Here is a 21,628-nt window from a genome sequence, read left to right on the forward strand (position 1 = left end):
TCCTTCATTTCTCTAGTTTAAAGGTTTTACTACAAAAGCAATGTTCCGAGTTTACATCTTCTACTAAAACGAATACGGAATATTATTGCACTTCATGTGACCGGAGGCGGCGTTTGGGCAACACATTTTGAAAATAATGTTTTATTTTTGTTTTCTTGTAACCGAAATAAGGGAAATCAGAAATACTGATAGTTAGATTTATAAATCTATGTCCAGGGGAGATTTTGATTTTTGGTGTGTACTGATGTAAAATAATTAGCAGGTGATTCGAGCGTATGTAAACGTTATCTCATCTGAAAGTGCAAATGTTCTCTAGTATACCACGGAATCTGTTTCAAACGTGTTTGGTTCTTTAAATAAACAAAAATGGTACAGACACTTGAGTTCCCATGAGAGTTATCTCCCTTCTATCGTATGCCAAAGTCCAACTCCGAATTTGACAGGTCAAAATTACTTGTTGGTTCAGTGATTGGGGAGATGAATAAGAGGGTATATCTGAAGTCACGACCTGGTAATATATTGCAAGTTGATGAATAATGTAAATGATATGTCACTATTATATAGTCACAAATTTTGAAATTTTGTTTTTATATAATAGTTTGAATGTGTCAATGAACTTACAGTTGTTTTATAGCACTTTATCTGTGGTCATGTGTCCAAACTTTTTCAATTTGTAAAATCTCTGATAGTTTGCAGATATAATCAGAAACATATACTCTCTGGTCTGTTTCAGGGGTGAATGGGGAACCCACCGATGATAACTTTTGTGTAGAGGACTGTGAAACTCCATCAGCAGACACGCTCCAGGACGGAGAGGCACTGGTCAAAACCCTCTACCTCTCTGTCGACCCAGCATTTGTATGCATGTCATGTACACTACAAACTTTCATAAAACAAGCTGTGACCTTTGCTTGCTTTAATCTAATGACACATAATGGAGTTTGCTGTCATTCAGAAGCAGCAATGTCCAATTTTTATGATCACCCCTGAATATATCCAGAGACCATATAATAGATTATATGGTCTCTGATATATCCAATAAAGTAACAATGTCGAAGGTTTGGAACAACACTTGTCTCATTTTGTCATTGGCGTGACACAATGCTTGTTCTATTATTAGACAGTGTAACATCAGGATTTCCTTTTGTAATTCAATGGACTGATAACAGCAAGATGCAGGAAGGTTGGTGGTGGGTGGGCTTAAGGATGAGTCTTTTAGGGTCAAGTTGGGACCACAGCTTCTCTATGAGATTGACTTATCTACTGTCATATACAGTAATCTTTTGAGACATCTTAGGCAACTGGGGCAGTATCTGTAGTAATTTCATGACTCATTTTAAGCCACAGGTGTGGCACTTGTAGTCATAGTTATAAGCAAATATTTACACTGTATAATTCATGTCATGAGACGTAAGTCCTGATCCCATGTTTAGCTCACCTTGGCAGTGTGAACTTATATATAATGTGTCAGATTGTTGTCTGTCTCTTTTCAAATCAGATAAATGTACTCAATATCATTTTCCCCACATAAAGAAAATATATGTTTCGGGCCAGTCAAATGTGACCTTTCTAAAATAACTTAAGGTAGAGTATCCACAACTATTAATGGTGTGGCTATTTTTTCATCCTGTCTTAATTTGCCAGTCCTGTTTACTTTCAAGATAACAGAGACTGCGTATGCTTGTCTGAATGCTTCACTTACTCTTGCTAAGAATTTAGATGCATTAGTGCTGATTTCCTGATGAGAAGAATCACCTGATAAAGATTAAAATGTGATTGACAACAAACTTTCTCGATTTTTCAGAGATGTTGTTTAAATGAGGACACTGGGGCGGAGTATTTGACTCCCCTTCAGATCGGCAACACTGTGCACTGGCTAGGTATTGGTGTTGTCACAGCAAGCAAGGATAAGGAACTTGACCAAGGGGACTTCGTGACGTCAAACTTTGACTGGCCATGGATGAAGGTCTTTGTCAAGGCGGCTAACCAGCTGAAGAAGGCATCTGTGTTTAAATTCATTCTCATATAATGATTGGATAAGATTTTCTGTTAATTTTCATGTATAATACATTGCATATTTTCCCTGATATTGTACAAACTTTGTTCAAACTTTCAAGAATCTGTCACATGCTTGTAAACTCTCATGGAAATATTATAAGCACTGAAAATTGCGATTATGAGCTGTCTCAGTTGTAAAGATATGCTATATAACCAGCTCATGAGTTGCCGCAGCAAAGGTTATGACTCAATGTACCGGTTTCATCTGCCTGTAATGACGTTACATATGCAACAAGGTGAGTGTTACAACAGTACATCAACATCAACATGTTCAGGAATACATTTTCCCAACATAAATCTTACTGTATGACCCTTGATTTTCAAGCTGCCAAAAGACGGTGTTCAAGAACGGCCATCTCTAGCTCTGAGTGCTCTTGGCGTGACTGGTCTCACAGCTTATCTTGGCATCAAAGTGAAAGGCCATGTGTCCCCAGCAGCCAATCAGACGATGGTTATCAGTGCTGCGGCAGGATCAACAGGGTCACTTGCTGGACAGGTTAGGGCGATCGATTGTGCAGGCATGTATACCCTTTGAAAGACATCGCCAATAAATGGCGGGAGGGACTTTGCAGTGACGAAAAGGATAGGTGGAAGAGGGGAGATGTTTCAGAGAAGGTGCCTCAAGAGAGCTGTCACAAGTTCGGATTCTGCTGACAGGGGGTGGTCTGGGATCTCTGGGGTAGATGTGGGGTACTGCACTCAAGGGTGGACTAGGATAGGTCTGGGATAGGTCTGGGGTACTGCAGGCAGGGGTGGTCTGGGATACGTCTGGGGTACTGCAGTCAGCGGGTGCTCTGGGATAGGTCTGGGGTACTGCAGGCAGGGGTGATCTGAGATAGGTCTGGGGTACTGCAGAAGGTGGTGGTCTGGGATAGGTCTGGGGTACTGCAGGCAGGAATGTGCTCTGGGATAGGTCTGGAGTACTGCAGGCAGGAATGTGCTCTGGGATAGGTCTGGAGTACTGCAGTCAGGTGGTGATCTGGGATAGGGTCTGGGGTACTGCACGCAGGGGTGATCTGGGATAGGGTCTGGGGTACTGCAGTCAGGTGGTGGTCTGGGGTACTGCAGTCAGTGGGTTGTCTGAGATAGGTCTGGAGTACTGCAGGCAGGAATGTGGTCTGGGATAGGCCTGGGGTACTACAATCAGCGGGTGGTCTGGGATAGGGTCTGGGGTACTGCAGGCAGGAATGTGGTCTGGGATAGGGTCTGGGGTACTGCACGCAGGGGTGATCTGGGATAGGGTCTGGGGTACTGCAGTCAGGTGGTGGTCTGGGGTACTGCAGTCAGTGGGTTGTCTGAGATAGGTCTGGAGTACTGAAGGCAAGGGGGTCTGGGATAGGTCTGGGATACTGCTGTCAGGGTGGTCTGGGATAGGGTCTGGGGTACTGCTTTCAGCGGGTGGTCTGGGATAGGTCTGGGGTACTGCAGTCAGATGGTGGTCTGGGATAGGTCTGGGGTACTACAATCAGCGGGTGGTCTGGGATAGGTCTGGGATACTGCTGTCAGGGTGGTCTGGGATAGGGTCTGGGGTACTGCTTTCAGCGGGTGGTCTGGGATAGGTCTGGGGTACTGCAGTCAGATGGTGGTCTGGGATAGGTCTGGGATAGGTCTGGGGTACTGCTGTCAGGGTGGTCTGGGATAGGGTCTGGGGTACTGCTTTCAGCGGGTGGTCTGGGATAGGTCTGGGGTACTGCAATCAGTGGGTTGTCTGGGATACTGCTGTCAGGGTGGTCTGGGATAGGGTTTGGGGTACTGCTTTCAGCGGGTGGTCTTGGATAGGTCTGGGGTACTGCAATCAGCGGGTTGTCTGGGATAGGTCAGGGGTACTGAAGGCAGGAATGTGCTCTGGGATAGGTCTGGGGTACTGCAGGCACGGGGTCTGGGATAGGTCTGGGGTATTGCAGTCAGGTGGTTGTGTGGGATAGGTCTGGGGAACTGCAGTCAGCGGATGGTCTGGGATAGGTCTGGGGTTCTGCAGGCAGGGGTGCCCTGGGATAGGTCTGGGGTACTGCAGTCAGCGGGTGGTCTGGGATACTGCTTTCAGCGGTTGGTACTACAGTCATCGGGTGGTCTGGGATAGGTCTGGGACACTGCTGTCAGGGTTGTCTGGGATAGGGTTTGGGGTACTGCTTTCAGTGGGTGGTTTGGGATAGGTCAGGGGTACTGCAGGCACGGGTGGTCTGGGGCACTGCAGTCGGATGGTGGTCTGGGATAGGTCTGGGTACTGCAGTCAGGTGGTGGTCTGGGATAGGGTCTGGGGTACTGCTTTCAGCGGGTGGTCTGGGACACGTTTGGGGTACTGCAATCAGCGGGTTGTCTGGGATAGGTCAGGGATACTGAAGGCAAGTGGGTCTGGGATAGGTCTGGGGTACTGCAGTCAGGTTGTGGTCTGGGATAGGTCTGGGGTACTGCAGGCAGGGGTGCCCTGGGATAGGTCTGGGGTACTGCAGTCAGCGGGTGGTCAGAGATAGGTCTGGGGTACTGCTGTCAGGTTGTGGTCTGGGATAGGTCTGGGGTACTGCTGTCAGCAGATGGTCTGGGATAGGTCTGGGGTACTGCAGTCAGGTGGTGGTGTGGGATAGGTCTGGGGTACTCCAGGCAGGGTGGTCGGGGATAGGCCTGGGGTACTGCAGTCAGATGGTGGTCTGGGATAGGTCTGGGGTACTACAATCAGCGGGTGGTCTGGGATAGGTCTGGGATACTGCTGTCAGGGTGGTCTGGGATAGGGTCTGGGGTACTGCTTTCAGTGGGTGGTCTGGGATAGGTCTGGGGTACTGCAATCAGCGGGTTGTCTGGGATAGGTCAGGGGTACTGAAGGCAGGAATGTGCTCTGGGTTAGGTCTGGGGTACTGCAGGCACGGGGTCTTGGATAGGTCTGGGGTATTGCAGTCAAGTGGTGGTGTGGGATATGTCTGGGGAACTGCAGGCAGGGGTGGTCTGGGATAGGTCTGGGGTACTGCAGGCAGGGGTGGTCTGGGATAGGTCTGGGGTACTGCAGTCAGGTGGTGGTCTGGGATAGGTCAGGGGTACTGCAGGCAAGGGTGGTCTGGGGTACTGCAGTCGGGTGGTGGTCTGGGATAGGTCTGGAGTACCGCCGGCAGGGGTGGTCTGGGAAAGGGTCTGGGATAGGGTCTGGGGTACTGCTTTCAGAGGGTTGTCTGGAGTACTGCAGGCAGGAATGTGGTCTGGGATAGGTCAGGGGTACTGCAGGCACGGGTGGTCTTGGGTACTGCAGTCTGGTGGTGGTCTGGGATAAGTCTTGGGTACTGCAGTCAGGTGGTGGTGTGGGATAGGTCTGGGGTACTGCTGTCAGGTGGTTGTCTGGGATAGGTCTGGAGTACTGCAGTCAGGTGGTTGTCTGGGATAGGTCTTGGGTACTGCAATCAGGTGGTGGTGTGGGATAGGTCTGGGGTACTGCTGTCAGGTGGTTGTGGGATAGGTCTGGGGTACTACAGTCAGGTGGTGGTGTGGGATAGGTCTGGGGTACCACTGGGGGTGGTGTGGGATAGGTCTGGGGTACCGCTGTCAGTGGGTGGTCTGGGATAGGTCTGGGGTACTGCTGTCAGCGAGTGGTCTGGGATAGGGGTAGAGGTACTGCAGTGAGGGGGTGGTCTGGATAAGGGTATCGGGACTGCAGTCAGGGGATTAGTATGTATTTATGGACTATTAGTCCAGTAGTGTAGATGTTGGTGTGTGCTGCAGATAGCCCGTGCCGAGGGCTGCAAGTGTGTGGTGGGCATCTGTGGCAGTGATGAGAAGTGTGCGTATCTCACATCCCAGCTGGGCTTTGATGCTGCCATTAATTACAAGACAGAGGATGTCAGTAGCAGACTGAGGGAAACGTGTCCAAGAGGAATAGATGTGTATTTCGACAATGTTGGCGGCGACATCAGCGACAAGGTCATACAACAGGTGAGACAGAGACTTCTTGAATATGGTGTGTAGGCCTACCTACTCACCAGTGTTCAGGTACGGACACTTGGTTACTTACTAAATAAGGTGTATACGCCCACATACTCACCAGTGTTCAGATACGGACTGTTGGTTACTTATTTAATATGGTGTATAGGCCAACATGATCACCAGTGTTCAGATACGGACTGTTGGTTACTTACTAAATATGGTGTATACGCCAACATACTCACCAGTGTTCAGATAAGGACACTTGGTTTCTTACTAAATATGGTGTATATGTAACAGGAATGACTTGACCACAGAAAACCAAGCTCCGTTGAGGCTGTAGTTCGGATTTATTTCTTTAGTTGACTAATAATACGAGTCTGAAACAATGTGTACAAATATATTAATCTCCATCAAAATTACCCTTTATCACATCCAAGACATTACACTTTGTTCAGATAGTAATTGTTCTACCACTAAACATAGAAAAATAACACAAATAAATGGATATCACAAAATTAAAGGTTCAGTTACACAAGACACTTAGAAGTGCAGTTATGAAAAACTTTTGGCATCTTCCAGACACAGTAACATATCAGCTTGTCTTACCATCTATGGGACAACTTGCATCAACTGACCACATGTTGTGAGGCACCAAAATAATACACCCTCCAAGGACCTAAAATATGTATGCCGTAATTAGCATGGAAATGTTAATTCTCACCAGAACAGTAAACGTACAATCTGTTTGGACTCAAACATTAATCTGAATCAATTGGAAATGAAATTATCGACACCAACAACTTAAACCTGAGTCAAAATATTCCTCCACCAAATGCATAAATTCAGTTACAATAAATACTCAATGAACCTTTCAACAGTTGAACATATTTTTGTAGTTTATTCCTTTTCTGTAAAATCAAATATAACCAACCTGAAATCCACTAAAGTCAATATCCCCCCACATGACTTTCAAATCACCTTTCCCACTTGGCAGAAAGACAGGAAGTGAACAAACTTCACACTTTCCAAATGTAACTAAATTTAACATCCAATCAAGATGCTGCACATCTTCAGCCAATAGAAACCAAGGACAAGAGAGCAGGCCTGACCTCATTAAAACTTGGCTAATATGCATAGGAACTACTTTCGACCCATGACCCAGTGGTTACTTTGAATACATCATGGACTTGTGAAAATGTAAACCTTTTCACTGACAATTGTATTATTGTTTAAGGTGTTCTATATTGATCCCAAACAGATAAACAAGACAAGACATGCTAAAATAGTTTATGTTTCCAGCACACTTTTACAATTTATGTATTTTGTACTTATTATGTTTTTGTACTTGTTACATATAGGCCTACATACTCAGAAGTGTTCAGATACGGACATTTGGTTACTTACTAAATATGGTGTATAGGCCTACATACTCAGAAGTGTTCAGATACGGACATTTGGGTTACTTACTAAATATGGTGTATAGGCCTACATACTCAGAAGTGTTCAGATACGGACACTTGGTTACTTACTAAATATGGTGTATAGGTCTACATGCTCACCAGTGTTCAGATACGGACACTTGGTAACTTACTAAATATGGTGTATACGCCAACATAGTCACCAGTGTTCAGATACGGACACTTGGTAACTTACTAAATATGGTGTATACGCCAACATAGTCACCAGTGTTCAGATGCAGACACTTGGTTACTTCTTGATTATGGTGTATAGGCCAACATAATAAATCAGTGTTCAGATGCAGACACTTGGTTACTTCTTGATTATGGTGTATAGGCCAACATAATAAATCAGTGTTCAGATACAGAAACTTGGTTACTTCTTGATTATGGTGTATAGGCCAACATAATAAATCAGTGTTCAGATACAGAAACTTGGTTACTTCTTGATTATGGTGTATAGGCCAACATAATAAATCAGTGTTCAGATACAGAAACTTGGTTACTTCTTGATTATGGTGTATAGGCCAACAAAATAAATCAGTGTTCAGATACAGAAACTTGGTTACTTCTTGATTATGGTGTATAGGCCAACATAATAAATCAGTGTTCAGATACAGAAACTTGGTTACTTCTTGATTATGGTGTATAGGCCAACATAATAAATCAGTGTTCAGATACAGAAACTTGGTTACTTCTTGATTATGGTGTATAGGCCAACATAATAAATCAGTGTTCAGATACAGAAACTTGGTTACTTCTTGATTATGGTATACAGGCCAACATAATAAATCAGTGTTCAGATACAGAAACTTGGTTACTTCTTGATTATGGTATATAGGCCAACATAATAAATCAGTGTTCAGATACAGAAACTTGGTTACTTCTTGATTATGGTATATAGGCCAACATAATAAATCAGTGTTCAGATACAGAAACTTGGTTACTTCTTGATTATGGTATATAGGCCAACATAATAAATCAGTGTTCAGATACAGAAACTTGGTTACTTCTTGATTATGGTGTATAGGCCAACATCATAAATCAGTGTTCAGATACAGAAACTTGGTTACTTCTTGATTATGGTATATAGGCCAACATCATAAATCAGTGTTCAGATACAGAAACTTGGTTACTTCTTGATTATGGTATATAGGCCAACATCATAAATCAGTGTTCAGATACAGAAACTTGGTTACTTCTTGATTATGGTATATAGGCCAACATAATAAATCAGTGTTCAGATACAGAAACTTGGTTACTTCTTGATTATGGTGTATAGGCCAACATAATAAATCAGTGTTCAGATACAGAAACTTGGTTACTTCTTGATTATGGTGTATAGGCCAACATAATAAATCAGTGTTCAGATACAGAAACTTGGTTACTTCTTGATTATGGTATATAGGCCAACATCATAAATCAGTGTTCAGATACAGAAACTTGGTTACTTCTTGATTATGGTATATAGGCCAACATCATAAATCAGTGTTCAGATACAGAAACTTGGTTACTTCTTGATTATGGTATATAGGCCAACATCATAAATCAGTGTTCAGATACAGAAACTTGGTTACTTCTTGATTATGGTATATAGGCCAACATAATAAATCAGTGTTCATATACAGAAACTTGGTTACTTCTTGATTATGGTATATAGGCCAACATAATAAATCAGTGTTCAGATACAGAAACTTGGTTACTTCTTGATTATGGTATATAGGCCAACATAATAAATCAGTGTTCAGATACAGAAACTTGGTTACTTCTTGATTATGGTATATAGGCCAACATAATAAATCAGTGTTCAGATACAGAAACTTGGTTACTTCTTGATTATGGTATATAGGCCAACATAATAAATCAGTGTTCAGATACAGAAACTTGGTTACTTCTTGATTATGGTGTATAGGCCAACATAATAAATCAGTGTTCAGATACAGAAACTTGGTTACTTCTTGATTATGGTATATAGGCCAACATCATAAATCAGTGTTCAGATACAGAAACTTGGTTACTTCTTGATTATGGTGTATAGGCCAACATAATAAATCAGTGTTCAGATACAGAAACTTGGTTACTTCTTGATTATGGTATATAGGCCAACATAATAAATCAGTGTTCAGATACAGAAACTTGGTTACTTCTTGATTATGGTGTATAGGCCAACATCATAAATCAGTGTTCAGATACAGAAACTTGGTTACTTCTTGATTATGGTGTATAGGCCAACAAAATAAATCAGTGTTCAGATACAGAAACTTGGTTACTTCTTGATTATGGTATATAGGCCAACATAATAAATCAGTGTTCAGATACAGAAACTTGGTTACTTCTTGATTATGGTATATAGGCCAACATAATAAATCAGTGTTCAGATACAGAAACTTGGTTACTTCTTGATTATGGTATATAGGCCAACATCATAAATCAGTGTTCAGATACAGAAACTTGGTTACTTCTTGATTATGGTATATAGGCCAACATAATAAATCAGTGTTCAGATACAGAAACTTGGTTACTTCTTGATTATGGTATATAGGCCAACATAATAAATCAGTGTTCAGATACAGAAACTTGGTTACTTCTTGATTATGGTATATAGGCCAACATAATAAATCAGTGTTCAGATACAGAAACTTGGTTACTTCTTGATTATGGTATATAGGCCAACATAATAAATCAGTGTTCAGATACAGAAACTTGGTTACTTCTTGATTATGGTATATAGGCCAACATAATAAATCAGTGTTCAGATACAGAAACTTGGTTACTTCTTGATTATGGTGTATAGGCCAACATAATAAATCAGTGTTCAGATACAGAAACTTGGTTACTTCTTGATTATGGTATATAGGCCAACATCATAAATCAGTGTTCAGATACAGAAACTTGGTTACTTCTTGATTATGGTGTATAGGCCAACATAATAAATCAGTGTTCAGATACAGAAACTTGGTTACTTCTTGATTATGGTATATAGGCCAACATAATAAATCAGTGTTCAGATACAGAAACTTGGTTACTTCTTGATTATGGTGTATAGGCCAACATAATAAATCAGTGTTCAGATACAGAAACTTGGTTACTTCTTGATTATGGTGTATAGGCCAACAAAATAAATCAGTGTTCAGATACAGAAACTTGGTTACTTCTTGATTATGGTATATAGGCCAACATAATAAATCAGTGTTCAGATACAGAAACTTGGTTACTTCTTGATTATGGTATATAGGCCAACATAATAAATCAGTGTTCAGATACAGAAACTTGGTTACTTCTTGATTATGGTATATAGGCCAACATCATAAATCAGTGTTCAGATACAGAAACTTGGTTACTTCTTGATTATGGTGTATAGGCCAACATCATAAATCAGTGTTCAGATACAGAAACTTGGTTACTTCTTGATTATGGTGTATAGGCCAACATAATAAATCAGTGTTCAGATACAGAAACTTGGTTACTTCTTGATTATGGTATATAGGCCAACATCATAAATCAGTGTTCAGATACAGAAACTTGGTTACTTCTTGATTATGGTGTATAGGCCAACATAATAAATCCGTGTTCAGATACAGAAACTTGGTTACTTCTTGATTATGGTATATAGGCCAACATAATAAATCAGTGTTCAGATACAGAAACTTGGTTACTTCTTGATTATGGTGTATAGGCCAACATAATAAATCAGTGTTCAGATACAGAAACTTGGTTACTTCTTGATTATGGTGTATAGGCCAACATAATAAATCAGTGTTCAGATACAGAAACTTGGTTACTTCTTGATTATGGTATATAGGCCAACATCATAAATCAGTGTTCAGATACAGAAACTTGGTTACTTCTTGATTATGGTATATAGGCCAACATCATAAATCAGTGTTCAGATACAGAAACTTGGTTACTTCTTGATTATGGTGTATAGGCCAACATCATAAATCAGTGTTCAGATACAGAAACTTGGTTACTTCTTGATTATGGTATATAGGCCAACATAATAAATCAGTGTTCAGATACAGAAACTTGGTTACTTCTTGATTATGGTGTATAGGCCAACATCATAAATCAGTGTTCAGATACAGAAACTTGGTTACTTCTTGATTATGGTATATAGGCCAACATAATAAATCAGTGTTCAGATACAGAAACTTGGTTACTTCTTGATTATGGTGTATAGGCCAACATCATAAATCAGTGTTCAGATACAGAAACTTGGTTACTTCTTGATTATGGTGTATAGGCCAACATCATAAATCAGTGTTCAGATACAGAAACTTGGTTACTTCTTGATTATGGTATATAGGCCAACATCATAAATCAGTGTTCAGATACAGAAACTTGGTTACTTCTTGATTATGGTATATAGGCCAACATCATAAATCAGTGTTCAGATACAGAAACTTGGTTACTTCTTGATTATGGTGTATAGGCCAACATCATAAATCAGTGTTCAGATACAGAAACTTGGTTACTTCTTGATTATGGTATATAGGCCAACATCATAAATCAGTGTTCAGATACAGAAACTTGGTTACTTCTTGATTATGGTGTATAGGCCAACATAATAAATCAGTGTTCAGATACAGAAACTTGGTTACTTCTTGATTATGGTGTATAGGCCAACATCATAAATCAGTGTTCAGATACAGAAACTTGGTTACTTCTTGATTATGGTATATAGGCCAACATCATAAATCAGTGTTCAGATACAGAAACTTGGTTACTTCTTGATTATGGTATATAGGCCAACATCATAAATCAGTGTTCAGATACAGAAACTTGGTTACTTCTTGATTATGGTGTATAGGCCAACATCATAAATCAGTGTTCAGATACAGAAACTTGGTTACTTCTTGATTATGGTATATAGGCCAACATCATAAATCAGTGTTCAGATACAGAAACTTGGTTACTTCTTGATTATGGTGTATAGGCCAACATCATAAATCAGTGTTCAGATACAGAAACTTGGTTACTTCTTGATTATGGTATATAGGCCAACATCATAAATCAGTGTTCAGATACAGAAACTTGGTTACTTCTTGATTATGGTGTATAGGCCAACATCATAAATCAGTGTTCAGATACAGAAACTTGGTTACTTCTTGATTATGGTGTATAGGCCAACATCATAAATCAGTGTTCAGATACAGAAACTTGGTTACTTCTTGATTATGGTATATAGGCCAACATAATAAATCAGTGTTCAGATACAGAAACTTGGTTACTTCTTGATTATGGTGTATAGGCCAACATCATAAATCAGTGTTCAGATACAGAAACTTGGTTACTTCTTGATTATGGTGTATAGGCCAACATCATAAATCAGTGTTCAGATACAGAAACTTGGTTACTTCTTGATTATGGTGTATAGGCCAACATAATAAATCAGTGTTCAGATACAGAAACTTGGTTACTTCTTGATTATGGTGTATAGGCCAACATAATAAATCAGTGTTCAGATACAGAAACTTGGTTACTTCTTGATTATGGTGTATAGGCCAACATCATAAATCAGTGTTCAGATACAGAAACTTGGTTACTTCTTGATTATGGTGTATAGGCCAACATCATAAATCAGTGTTCAGATACAGACACTTGGTTACTTCTTGATTATGGTGTATAGGCCAACATCATAAATCAGTGTTCAGATACAGACACTTGGTTACTTCTTGATTATGGTATATAGGCCAACATCATAAATCAGTGTTCAGATACAGAAACTTGGTTACTTCTTGATTATGGTATATAGGCCAACATCATAAATCAGTGTTCAGATACAGAAACTTGGTTACTTCTTGATTATGGTATATAGGCCAACATCATAAATCAGTGTTAAGATACAGAAACTTGGTTTCTTCTTGATTATGGTGTATAGGCCAACATAATAAATCAGTGTTCAGATACAGAAACTTGGTTACTTCTTGATTATGGTATATAGGCCAACATCATAAATCAGTGTTCAGATACAGAAACTTGGTTACTTCTTGATTATGGTATATAGGCCAACATAATAAATCAGTGTTCAGATACAGAAACTTGGTTACTTCTTGATTATGGTATATAGGCCAACATCATAAATCAGTGTTCAGATACAGAAACTTGGTTACTTCTTGATTATGGTATATAGGCCAACATCATAAATCAGTGTTCAGATACAGAAACTTGGTTACTTCTTGATTATGGTATATAGGCCAACATCATAAATCAGTGTTCAGATACAGAAACTTGGTTACTTCTTGATTATGGTATATAGGCCAACATCATAAATCAGTGTTCAGATACAGAAACTTGGTTACTTCTTGATTATGGTATATAGGCCAACATCATAAATCAGTGTTCAGATACAGAAACTTGGTTACTTCTTGATTATGGTGTATAGGCCAACATAATAAATCAGTGTTCAGATACAGAAACTTGGTTACTTCTTGATTATGGTATATAGGCCAACATCATAAATCAGTGTTCAGATACAGAAACTTGGTTACTTCTTGATTATGGTGTATAGGCCAACATCATAAATCAGTGTTCAGATACAGAAACTTGGTTACTTCTTGATTATGGTATATAGGCCAACATCATAAATCAGTGTTCAGATACAGAAACTTGGTTACTTCTTGATTATGGTGTATAGGCCAACATCATAAATCAGTGTTCAGATACAGACACTTGGTTACTTCTTGATTATGGTATATAGGCCAACATCATAAATCAGTGTTCAGATACAGAAACTTGGTTACTTCTTGATTATGGTATATAGGCCAACATAATAAATCAGTGTTCAGATACAGAAACTTGGTTACTTCTTGATTATGGTGTATAGGCCAACATAATAAATCAGTGTTCAGATACAGAAACTTGGTTATTTCTTGATTATGGTGTATAGGCCAACATCATAAATCAGTGTTCAGATACAGACACTTGGTTACTTCTTGATTATGGTATATAGGCCAACATCATAAATCAGTGTTCAGATGCAGAAACTTGGTTACTTCTTGATTATGGTGTATAGGCCAACATAATAAATCAGTGTTCAGATACAGAAACTTGGTTACTTCTTGATTATGGTATATAGGCCAACATCATAAATCAGTGTTCAGATACAGAAACTTGGTTACTTCTTGATTATGGTGTATAGGCCAACATAATAAATCAGTGTTCAGATACAGAAACTTGGTTACTTCTTGATTATGGTGTATAGGCCAACATAATAAATCAGTGTTCAGATACAGAAACTTGGTTACTTCTTGATTATGGTGTATAGGCCAACATAATAAATCAGTGTTCAGATACAGAAACTTGGTTACTTCTTGATTATGGTATATAGGCCAACATCATAAATCAGTGTTCAGATACAGAAACTTGGTTACTTCTTGATTATGGTGTATAGGCCAACATAATAAATCAGTGTTCAGATACAGAAACTTGGTTACTTCTTGATTATGGTGTATAGGCCAACATCATAAATCAGTGTTCAGATACAGAAACTTGGTTACTTCTTGATTATGGTATATAGGCCAACATCATAAATCAGTGTTCAGATACAGAAACTTGGTTACTTCTTGATTATGGTGTATAGGCCAACATAATAAATCAGTGTTCAGATACAGAAACTTGGTTACTTCTTGATTATGGTGTATAGGCCAACATAATAAATCAGTGTTCAGATACAGAAACTTGGTTACTTCTTGATTATGGTGTATAGGCCAACATAATAAATCAGTGTTCAGATACAGAAACTTGGTTACTTCTTGATTATGGTGTATAGGCCAACATCATAAATCAGTGTTCAGATACAGAAACTTGGTTACTTCTTGATTATGGTGTATAGGCCAACATAATAAATCAGTGTTCAGATACAGAAACTTGGTTACTTCTTGATTATGGTATATAGGCCAACATCATAAATCAGTGTTCAGATACAGAAACTTGGTTACTTCTTGATTATGGTGTATAGGCCAACATAATAAATCAGTGTTCAGATACAGAAACTTGGTTACTTCTTGATTATGGTGTATAGGCCAACATCATAAATCAGTGTTCAGATACAGAAACTTGGTTACTTCTTGATTATGGTATATAGGCCAACATAATAAATCAGTGTTCAGATACAGACACTTGGTTACTTCTTGATTATGGTGTATAGGCCAACATAATAAATCAGTGTTCAGATACAGAAACTTGGTTACTTCTTGATTATGGTGTATAGGCCAACATCATAAATCAGTGTTCAGATACAGAAACTTGGTTACTTCTTGATTATGGTATATAGGCCAACATCATAAATCAGTGTTCAGATACAGAAACTTGGTTACTTCTTGATTATGGTGTATAGGCCAACATAATAAATCAGTGTTCAGATACAGAAACTTGGTTACTTCTTGATTATGGTGTATAGGCCAACATAATAAATCAGTGTTCAGATACAGAAACTTGGTTACTTCTTGATTATGGTGTATAGGCCAACATAATAAATCAGTGTTCAGATACAGAAACTTGGTTACTTCTTGATTATGGTGTATAGGCCAACATCATAAATCAGTGTTCAGATACAGAAACTTGGTTGCCTCTTGATTATGGTATATAGGCCAACATCATAAATCAGTGTTCAGATACAGAAACTTGGTTACTTCTTGATTATGGTGTATAGGCCAACATAATAAATCAGTGTTCAGATACAGAAACTTGGTTACTTCTTGATTATGGTGTATAGGCCAACATCATAAATCAGTGTTCAGATACAGAAACTTGGTTACTTCTTGATTATGGTATATAGGCCAACATCATAAATCAGTGTTCAGATACAGACACTTGGTTACTTCTTGATTATGGTGTATAGGCCAACATCATAAATCAGTGTTCAGATACAGAAACTTGGTTACTTCTTGATTATGGTATATAGGCCAACATCATAAATCAGTGTTCAGATACAGAAACTTGGTTACTTCTTGATTATGGTGTATAGGCCAACATCATAAATCAGTGTTCAGATACAGAAACTTGGTTACTTCTTGATTATGGTATATAGGCCAACATAATAAATCAGTGTTCAGATACAGAAACTTGGTTACTTCTTGATTATGGTGTATAGGCCAACATCATAAATCAGTGTTCAGATACAGAAACTTGGTTACTTCTTGATTATGGTGTATAGGCCAACATCATAAGTCAGTGTTCAGATACAGAAACTTGGTTACTTCTTGATTATGGTATATAGGCCAACATCATAAATCAGTGTTCAGATACAGAAACTTGGTTACTTCTTGATTATGGTATATAGGCCAACATCATAAATCAGTGTTCAGATACAGAAACTTGGTTACTTCTTGATTATGGTGTATAGGCCAACATCATAAATCAGTGTTCAGATACAGACACTTGGTTACTTCTTGATTATGGTGTATAGGCCAACATCATAAATCAGTGTTCAGATACAGAAACTTGGTTACTTCTTGATTATGGTATATAGGCCAACATCATAAATCAGTGTTCAGATACAGAAACTTGGTTACTTCTTGATTATGGTGTACAGGCCAACATCATAAATCAGTGTTCAGATACAGAAACTTGGTTACTTCTTGATTATGGTGTATAGGCCAACATAATAAATCAGTGTTCAGATACAGAAACTTGGTTACTTCTTGATTATGGTGTATAGGCCAACATCATAAATCAGTGTTCAGATACAGAAACTTGGTTACTTCTTGATTATGGTATATAGGCCAACATAATAAATCAGTGTTCAGATACAGACACTTGGTTACTTCTTGATTATGGTGTATAGGCCAACATAATAAATCAGTGTTCAGATACAGAAACTTGGTTACTTCTTGATTATGGTGTATAGGCCAACATAATAAATCAGTGTTCAGATACAGAAACTTGGTTACTTCTTGATTATGGTATATAGGCCAACATCATAAATCAGTGTTCAGATACAGAAACTTGGTTACTTCTTGATTATGGTGTATAGGCCAACATCATAAATCAGTGTTCAGATACAGAAACTTGGTTACTTCTTGATTATGGTGTATAGGCCAACATAATAAATCAGTGTTCAGATACAGAAACTTGGTTACTTCTTGATTATGGTGTATAGGCCAACATCATAAATCAGTGTTCAGATACAGAAACTTGGTTACTTCTTGATTATGGTGTATAGGCCAACATCATAAATCAGTGTTCAGATACAGAAACTTGGTTACTTCTTGATTATGGTGTATAGGCCAACATCATAAATCAGTGTTCAGATACAGAAACTTGGTTACTTCTTGATTATGGTGTATAGGCCAACATAATAAATCAGTGTTCAGATACAGACACTTGGTTGCTTCTTGATTATGGTGTATAGGCCAACATCATAAATCAGTGTTCAGATACAGAAACTTGGTTACTTCTTGATTATGGTGTATAGGCCAACATAATAAATCAGTGTTCAGATACAGAAACTTGGTTACTTCTTGATTATGGTATATAGGCCAACATCATAAATCAGTGTTCAGATACAGAAACTTGGTTACTTCTTGATTATGGTGTATAGGCCAACATCATAAATCAGTGTTCAGATACAGAAACTTGGTTACTTCTTGATTATGGTGTATAGGCCAACATAATAAATCAGTGTTCAGATACAGAAACTTGGTTACTTCTTGATTATGGTGTATAGGCCAACATCATAAATCAGTGTTCAGATACAGAAACTTGGTTACTTCTTGATTATGGTGTATAGGCCAACATCATAAATCAGTGTTCAGATACAGAAACTTGGTTACTTCTTGATTATGGTGTATAGGCCAACATAATAAATCAGTGTTCAGATACAGAAACTTGGTTACTTCTTGATTATGGTATATAGGCCAACATAATAAATCAGTGTTCAGATACAGAAACTTGGTTACTTCTTGATTATGGTGTATAGGCCAACATAATAAATCAGTGTTCAGATACAGAAACTTGGTTACTTCTTGATTATGGTGTATAGGCCAACATAATAAATCAGTGTTCAGATACAGAAACTTGGTTACTTCTTGATTATGGTATATAGGCCAACATAATAAATCAGTGTTCAGATACAGAAACTTGGTTACTTCTTGATTATGGTGTATAGGCCAACATAATAAATCAGTGTTCAGATACAGAAACTTGGTTACTTCTTGATTATGGTGTATAGGCCAACATCATAAATCAGTGTTCAGATACAGAAACTTGGTTACTTCTTGATTATGGTATATAGGCCAACATAATAAATCAGTGTTCAGATACAGAAACTTGGTTACTTCTTGATTATGGTGTATAGGCCAACATAATAAATCAGTGTTCAGATACAGAAACTTGGTTACTTCTTGATTATGGTGTATAGGCCAACATCATAAATCAGTGTTCAGATACAGAAACTTGGTTACTTCTTGATTATGGTGTATAGGCCAACATCATAAATCAGTGTTCAGATACAGAAACTTGGTTACTTCTTGATTATGGTGTATAGGCCAACATCATAAATCAGTGTTCAGATACAGAAACTTGGTTACTTCTTGATTATGGTATATAGGCCAACATCATAAATCAGTGTTCAGATACAGACACGTGGTTACTTCTTGATTATGGTGTATAGGCCAACATCATAAATCAGTGTTCAGATACAAGTGCTACAAGATATGATGAGTTATGAGACATTCTGAGTTGTTCGCTGGTCATGAGTGGGACACGATTTGATGCATCTTCTGTTTGTTTATGAACATAAACAGACATTGAGGGTACGTCAACCTATGTTCCTGAGGGACCAGTGAACAGTCTGTTTTTCTTACCAATCACCTCAGTGTTAATTTTGAACTGTCTGAAGCACAGATATTGAATTATATAAAAGAGTTAGGTAATTAGCTATTACCAACAACAAACAAAAAGAAAAACAAATTTGGAGTTACTTTCTTTTCATCAGTTGGCATTCACAATCCATTGGTAGTTTCCGTACATCATATGTGACTTATTCGGTATAAAGTGTTACAAACATGAGGGACCAAATGAGTTCGCAAAAACCCCAGCTGGTAACATAGAAAATGTTACTTGCTTGTAAGTGGTGTACATTAAAAATAACAGAAGAATGCTCAACCAATCAGAAATATATGTGTGATAAAGTAATGAGTATTGCCCCACTGTGGTGATGTCCACTTCCAGATGAACCAGGACTCCCATGTGATTCTGTGTGGTCAGATTGCGGTCTACAACAAGGATGTCCCCTATCCCCCTCCCATTCCAGCATCCACTCAGGAAACTTTGGCACAAAGGAATATCACCAGGTGAGTGCTAGAAGTAATATCTGTGGTCAGTTAATTAATGTCCCTGTCTTTGGTGTCAAAACCAATGTTTGTGGCATAGGAAGTTATGCTTGTAATCTCAGATGTGTGTCCCTAATATATTGACAGTACTTCCCTGATATTTGCATGATGGGTTAAACCATGGCATAAAATTGACAATGTATCCATATCTGTATTGAAATAAGTTCAGGATAACTGGCAGTGACTTTTCAGTGATGACAGCTAAAATGTTATGGCTGTGATAGTTTAGAGGTTAGAGCATTTGAAGGTATTATTCTTGCCTTATGGGATATGCTGCAGTATTGTTCTGATGTTTCAAACAGAGTTCAAACACAAACTATGAAAATATTGCAGCACAAGTTGTTTTTCTTGTATGGCAGAGATCGTTTCCTTGTGTTGAACTATTCCGACCAGTTTGACGACGCTCTGCAGACTCTTGCTGGCATGTTGCAACAAGGCAAGCTACAGGTGATGTATCTTTAGTTTCTTGTGAGAGATGCTAACCTCATGTATACTTTACTACCAGTTTGCTGCAGACCTTTTCTGTCTTAGTCCTTGAACCGTATTGATTTACCTCCAGCAGAGCACTGCCTGTAACTCTTAGTCTACTATGGACTGTAATATAAAGGAAGTTCACCTTTATTATGAGACAACAGTCCTGCGTCAAGAAACAGACCCAGAACCATATCTTACAGCAGATGTGGCAGTAGTCTCAGGACAGATGATCGTGTATGAATTTTGTGAGCTGAGTTGGTAGGAAAGATTGAAGCTTAGAACATTCAACATACTTGGTCATGCTCTAATGTTTCAGGTTCGAGAAACTGTAATGGAGGGTGTTGAGAATGCAGGAAAAGCCTTTGTGTCCATGATGAAAGGTGGAAACATAGGGAAACAAGTGGTGAAAGTGGCAGACATGTGAACTGGTCAGCTTCCCCGGAATGGTAGAAGTAGGAAGAGGGCAGGCAAAAAAAGTCGGAAATGTATATGAGAGCCAGACATCTGAAGATACAGATGTGAATGTGGTAGACATAAGGATGATAAGTTGATGATCATTGTATGGAGTGGGCAGACTTTGACTCTGACACTCTGAACATCCCATCCATGCAGGATCAAAAAACAATTCCAAGGGCTTTAAAAATATTTTGAAAAGCCACATGCCATAGGGCAAGTGACTTCAAGAAAGTAACTTGCCCTGATTTTATGACACAATGGGTGATGTTAATGTTTACTGGACTATTTATCATAGTGATAATTTCACTCCCTACTAGCTCTACATTATTATTTTTGCAAACTTTAACAGCTTCATTATGAGCAGATATGAAATGAAATCCAAGATTATATGCAGTTTGAATCTATAAGTGGATATTACCTAGTAGTCCTCGGACAAGTAAGATACCACTGTTTGACTGCCCAAAATGAAAACTGACTTGTCCCGGGTGTCGGGCGATGGGATTTTTGAACCCCTGCATTCATTATAATCATTAACATCAACAATAAACCGTATTTCCATGGACATCAGCGATCATGACCCGAGTTTGTTTTCCTTTGTTCTAAATGTTTTTTGTTTTTTTTAAAAAATTGAAATGTGTGTAACCTTTGGTTAATTCCTCTAGGTAAAAATCCATTACATGACTGAAAACCACCACTTACTGAAGTTTAAATTGTTACAAATTAATTATCTAGCATCTGTGAATGAGTGAGTTGCATGGCATCTGTAATCGTGCAGCTGTAATGGTTCACTACTGGTAAATGAGTGACTGAACACAAATAACACAACACTGATCTTTATAAAATGTTTTTACTGCATAGAACAATGCCATCTGTATTTACATAGACCAGTGACTATATGTACACTTTGTACATGGAAATATAAGCTGTGAGATCGAGCTCATAACA

General features: G+C 38.7%; 1 protein-coding gene across 1 annotated transcript; it reads left to right on the forward strand.

Moving 5' to 3' along the window:
- Nucleotides 1–53: 53 nt before the first annotated feature.
- Nucleotides 54–21,257, forward strand: LOC137293811 (prostaglandin reductase 2-like). Its single transcript, XM_067824565.1, has 8 exons — nt 54–511; nt 734–858; nt 1,805–1,999; nt 2,384–2,554; nt 5,761–5,970; nt 19,593–19,714; nt 20,113–20,200; nt 20,544–21,257. Exons 1-8 carry the CDS (start codon nt 415–417, stop codon nt 20,649–20,651), a joined length of 1,116 nt encoding a protein of 371 aa, XP_067680666.1. The 5' UTR covers nt 54–414; the 3' UTR covers nt 20,652–21,257.
- The last annotated feature ends 371 nt before the right edge of the window (nt 21,258–21,628 follow it).

This window comes from Haliotis asinina, chromosome 8 (genome assembly GCF_037392515.1).
Source record: "Haliotis asinina isolate JCU_RB_2024 chromosome 8, JCU_Hal_asi_v2, whole genome shotgun sequence".
NCBI lineage: Eukaryota > Metazoa > Mollusca > Gastropoda > Lepetellida > Haliotidae > Haliotis > Haliotis asinina.